General features: G+C 44.5%; 1 protein-coding gene across 8 annotated transcripts in view; it reads right to left on the bottom strand.

Moving 5' to 3' along the window:
- DOCK7 (dedicator of cytokinesis 7) overlaps positions 1-5187 on the bottom strand; it is a 229138-nt gene extending 223951 nt beyond the window's left edge. For all 8 annotated transcript variants that reach the window (XM_042951975.1, XM_042951973.1, XM_042951972.1 and 5 more), the window contains exon 1: positions 5120-5187. In XM_042951975.1, the coding sequence (XP_042807909.1) occupies positions 5120-5157 (38 nt within the window). In that variant the 5' untranslated portion in view covers positions 5158-5187. The remainder of the gene's footprint in view (positions 1-5119) is intronic.
- Between the last annotated feature and the right edge of the window lie 813 nt (positions 5188-6000).

Genomic DNA, 6000 nt, shown 5'->3' on the forward strand with positions numbered 1-6000 from the left:
GAGGTGGCAAGGTATGGGGTTCAAAGGACAAAACACGAGGTAAACTTTAGGGAAGGCACACCTTCAAGCTCATAAGAAAGATGGTTTAATGACATATAGGAACAGTAGCATGCTGAGGTTATAAAGGACTCATGTTAGATGGTCTTGAACTTTTCAGCAAGAGATGGGGGTAGGGAAACAGACATTAATAAGAGAAAAGATTTAGAGTAAACCTCATTTCAAATGAGAAGACATTCATTAATAAAAGATCAACTCTGCACTGTTCTGCTCTGCCTCTAACACTAATATGCAACTAAGGGGCAAGAAAGAGGTTAGACACTGAGAGGTGCCTGGATGGCTCAGTCAGTTACGGTTACACGTCCAACTTCGGTTCAGGTCATGATCTTACGGTTCCTGGGTTTGAGTCCCATGTGGGGCTCTGTGCTGACAGCTCAGAGCCTGGAGCCTCCTTAGGATTCTGTGTCTCCCTCTCTCTCTGCCCCTCCCCCACTCATGCTCTGTCTCTCAAAAAATAAACATTAAAAAAATATATATTTTAAAAAAAGAAAGAGGTTAGACATTCAGCATTAAGATTTTGTAAGATGAGGGGCACCCGGGTGGCTCAGTCGGTTAAGTGGGCGACTTCGGCTCAGGTCACGATCTCGCGGTCCGTGATTTCCAGCCCCGCGTCGGGCTCTGTGCTGACAGCTCGGAGCCTGGAGCCTGTTTCAGATTCTGTGTCTCCCTCTCTCTGACCCTCCCCCGTTCATGCTCTGTCTCTCTCTGTCTCAAAAATAAATAAACGTTAAAAAAAAAAAAAAATTAAAAAAAAAAAAAAAAGATTTTGTAAGATGAGTACAACAAAAGGCCAGGGAGGTATACGTGTCCAAAGTGATAAAAAAAAAGGCAGCATTGAAGTAGTTGGTATTATTTGGAAAGAATTTCTTTGATCAGGACTGTGAGAATGAACTGAACAAAGTAGACTGAAAGATTGGGCCTATAGAGCCAAAGTTATGAACAGATTCAAAACAAAAAAAAAAAACAAAAAAATGAGGTTATAAATAAGCCTATATCCAGGAAATACTGCTCCTGTAGGATTTTCCTCAAAAATAAAGATCTGATGAAAGCCTTTCAAAGTCTGCTTCTTAGGCAGCAAAATGATAACAAATTAACAAAGGAAAGATGAAGTAGTTAAGGGTAACTTTGGGGATGCTAACTGTAGCACTGTTTCAAAATCTGGAAGTATCATAGAAAACATTTTGCAGAAAGAAAATACAGTCAATTAAAAAAAGTGTAATCTGAAATCAGAGGATTAGGGTTTGAATCCCAATTCAGGCAAATAATTTCATGCTATGTAGGCCTCAATTCTTTGTCTGGATTATGGGAATCATAATAACTGTAAATGATATAGGAATAACAATAGCAGCAGCTAACATTTTTTAATGCTTATAATGTTTCAGTCACAGTTCTAAGTGTTTTGTATGTATTAACTCACTTAATCTTCATGATAACCCCATGGAGGCTTTTATCCCCATTTTACTGGAAAGAAAACCAAGACAAGGAAGTTAGATCAACTGCCCAGAATTACATAGCTATTCTGTGGTATATGCAGAATTTGAACCTGTACAATGTGACTGACCTGCTATGTTCTTCACTATGTTCTTTCCCCTTCTCTGGGTAATAAAGATGAGAATATAGTAATAAGTGCTTTAAGTATATCCAAATGTTCATTATTACTGCTGAGTATCAAGTAACAGAACAAAATAATCCAAACAAAAGCCTAGATCATTAATCTACAGTCAACGTTCCACAAAATTATATGCTAGGGGGTGATTATAAGGGGAGTAATGAACAATGTATATGCCTTGCCCTCCAAAAGCAGGGAGAACAGACAAGAGGCAATAATTGATATGAACAAAATATACATGCTGCTTTTCTATAATGAGCTGAGTAAAGTAGTACAATCAGTGATAAAGAATAAAGAGCTTTCAGAAATCGCAAAATCACAGCCTCAAGAAATAACAGCACTAAATGCAAAGGGTTAGGAAATGACTGAACCAGAAAAGAAATCAGTATAATTCTTTTTAAAGTAAAGATTTTGGAACAATCATAAAGCTTTAAACAGAAGAAAAAGAAGGCTTCGAATAGCAACAGGCTTTTCACAGAGCAACAAATTTCATATATGCACATCACAAAATGACTTATCACTCCCAAGAAAAGGTCCAACATCACATTATGAATATTATAATAATAAAAAATAATTGATGCTGGGCACTTATTATGTAGAAAGCCTGTGTTCTAAGCACCATACAGGTACTGATCTGTTTAATTCTTTTTTTTTTTTTTAACGTTTATTCATTTTTTAGAGACAGAGAGAGACAGAGCATGAGCAGGGAAGGGGCAGAGATAGAGGGAGACACAGAATCCGAAGCAGGCTGCAGGCTCTGAGCTGTCAGCACAGAGCCCAACACGGAGCTCGAACTCATGAACTGAGAGATCATGACCTGAGCTGAAGTCGGACGCTCAACCGACTTGAGTCACCCAGGCGCACCTGATTTATTTAATTCTTACAACAACCCTATAAGGTAGGTCCTACTATTATCCCCAGTTTATAGATAGGGAAAATGAAGAAGTAAGGTGAAGTAACTTGCCCAAGTTTATTCAATGCAGGCCAGTGCTGGGATGTCAAACCTAGGAAGTTTATCTCCAGAGTATGTGCTATATATACTTCCTCTAGTAGGAAACTAATCAACAGAACAAGAATTTATTCAGAAGTGTTATTTGACCATATTTAGTAACAAGAATGAAAGTACCTTTCAGTCACAATAAGCAGATAATAATTCATCATCTATAACAGTTCTGTCCTCAGTCTTCCCTTCAAATTAATCTGCACATTCCTCCAATACTATCTCATCTACTCCTCTGGCTTCAATTACAATGTATTTGCTGATTCCCCAATCTAGACATCTAGCCCAATCTCCTGCATCTTCAACATCACCAACAACCTAATAAATATCTCTCCTTAAATGCTCCAGGAGCACCTCAAAATCAATAGGTCCAAAACTGAATCATCATCTCTTCCCATCTTGTTTCCCACCCTCAAATCCCATCTTCCTCTTGTACTCCCTTACCTCAATGACTGCCTCCATCATCCACCTGACTGCCCAAGTCAGAAACTTGTATGTCATCCCAGACTCGTCAGTCATCCTCATCTTCTGTACCCAATCACTAACCAATCACCTAAGTATCTCTCCAATCAATGCATGTCTCATTTCCACTGCCTTACTTAATGTGACAACTCTACAAGGCTACATTAATTTGAATTTTTGTTGTTTTGTGAAACTTCCTTTTTTTCTTGTATTTTGTCCTCTCATCTCAGCACAAACTCCATGAATGGAGAACAGATATTGTATATATTTCATATCTAACTCCCTAGTGGGCAATTTCCTGATCAATAAATATTCTCAGTGAAACTTGGTTCTATTAAAGAGAAATGAATACTAAGTATATATGTCAAGCAATACATTTTTAGGGATATTGCCTTCACAAACAAGACCCAGTTATTTCACAAAAAAATTAAAAAGAACAAAAGTAATAATTTCCTATTAACTCTAAGGATATACTAATTATTGTTCAGTGTTCAATGATAGTTACTAAAGGCCATGCACCATGCTAAACACTTTACACAAAGTATGCCACTTAATATTCACAGTGCTATGAGCTGGGTACTGTTACTGTACCCATTTTCCAGAAGCCAAAACTGTAACTTAAAAGAGCTTAAACAATTTGATTAGAGTGCCAAGTTAGAAAGTAAGTCAGGATTTGAACCCATGGCATAATAGTCCGACACCAGAGCACATGTTCTTACACACTTTTTATTTTGCCTCTTAAAATGAAATGTGTTTTAAAGCGCAAAAGAAAAGAATAATTACGCACAAAGCTTAAATCAAAAAGATGTTAGTTTTAAATGAAAAACGTGCCAAAACAGAGTAACCCTATGGAAGTTCAGGCAGTTAAGAAAAGACCTGTCTGGTCGGTCCAAAAATCGTTAAGATCAGCAAACTAAAAAGATCCAGAACCACAGAAATAAAATTGTCAAAAAAAGTAATGCATTCGAATGTTTCTTTCTTTTCTTGGGACATCATAATAAAACCAGCACTGTCTAGTGTTTTACACATTAGTATATTTCACAATGAAATTCTACAGATATTAAAATCCCCCGCCGTATTTCAATTTTTGGTTCTGGCATCCTACCCGCCACAGGCTGGTAAAAGGTTCGGAAACCTCAACCATGATCACATGCTTACTTCCAGACTCCTAAAATATGAGCCAAACGGCCAGTGTAAAAAGAACACTGCCTATCATCCATCTTCGTCTGGTGCCATGAGAAACAGGCACACATTTAAATTCACATGCTACTAAGATGAAGCTTCAGCCTACAATTCGCCCAAGATTCGGCAGCTGCACACCCGAGGTGCAGACCACAAGCTCTCAACTTTTCATTGTGCCTATACGTTTTAGATTCTGGGTGCACAAGCCCACTTTGAATTGTCCCTAGGTTGCAAAGAGGAATCCTGTCAGATTTCTCCGGAAGGGTGGGAGGCGTAAGAAGGGGCGGCCTCCCACCGGCCCCGAGCCCGCCGCGCGCGGAACCTTTTGTTGGGGTGGAGAAGAGGGCGGACCCCCGCACCCTCCTGGGGGCAAAAGGGGGTGGGCGGGGAGAGAGGGGGAGTTAGACGCCGCGGCGGCCCCAGGCAGCTCGGGGGTGGGAACACAAAGAATTTGGGGAGCGCTGATCCGCCGGCCGGCGAGCTCCCCCACCCGCCCTGCAGTAAGCCGCCGCGAAACTCCAGGCCCGGGCCGCCGAGGAGCTGGCAGAGGCGGGCGCGCCGGCGTGCGGGGCTCCCCGCGCCCCGAGGCGAGGATCGGCGGCGGGTGCGGGCTGAGAGCCCGGGTTGGAGGGCGGCGCGAGGCCTCGGCGGCGCCCGCCACAGCCGCGACCACCCTCCGCCCAGCCGCGGACCAGGCCGCCGGATCCCCGCGCCCGCGTCGCCACACCCACCCGTCTCCTAGGCCGGGCCCGGGAGGACTCCCGGCTCTTCCTCCCGCTGAGGCGGCGCGCCCCGCGCCTGAGATTTACCTGCTGATCTTCTGGGCAAAGGCGCGGCGCTCGGCCATGGCTGCTAAGGCGGCGGCGGCGGCGGTCTGGGCGCGGACGGGCGGGCGCGTGCCTCCTCGCTCACGCTCCCTCCCTCGCGGCCTCCGCCAGTCCCAGCTCCGGACCGGGGAGGCTGGGGCTGGCGGCCGGAGAGCCGGGAACGAGCCCTGCCGTAATGCTCCTGAGAGGCGCGCAGCAAGAAACCGCTCCTCCCCCAGCGCGTCAATGCCCGCGGGAGCCCGGGCTTCAGAACGCAGCTGCGGCCGGTTGGAACCAGAGGGAAGAATGGGGCGTGGAGGGAGCGACACGCCAGTCCCGGCTGCCTCGCTGCTGCGGGGCCCGCACGACCGAGAGAACACACAGAGCAGCCAGAGAGGGGCCAGCGACTTGGTGAGGCAGGAAAATAAGATTACAGAACGCGTGGGGGGAGCTTGGTTTTCCCGAAAAGGAAGGAGAGGAAATGGAAGATGGGTTTTGCCGAGGGGGGCTGTGCTCTGCCGCCCTGGATGGCTGGGTTCTTGCTCCTGCAGCGCCCATCTCCGAGCAGTTGAAAGCACTTTCTGTCCTACTTCGACCTTGTGAATGGGGTCTCACCAGAGAAAGAACAGTTTTTTCTTGTAGAAAAAGAGCCAAAAAAGATCTTTCTCCTACAGAGGTAACAATAATAATATTTGACTTGTGATGCTTAGCAAGGCACAGGTTCAAGTTTTACATGCATGATCTTAACTTAATCGTCACAACAGCCCCTTCAAGTAAGTTTTATCAACATTTTAGACAGAAGGAAATTATCCCAGAGAAGCTAAGAGTCTAGCCCCAGGTCACACAGATGGGAACCTCTTCAACTAAGATGTTCAAACCCAGAC

Source organism: Panthera leo, chromosome C1 (genome assembly GCF_018350215.1).
Source record: "Panthera leo isolate Ple1 chromosome C1, P.leo_Ple1_pat1.1, whole genome shotgun sequence".
Classification (NCBI taxonomy): domain Eukaryota; kingdom Metazoa; phylum Chordata; class Mammalia; order Carnivora; family Felidae; genus Panthera; species Panthera leo.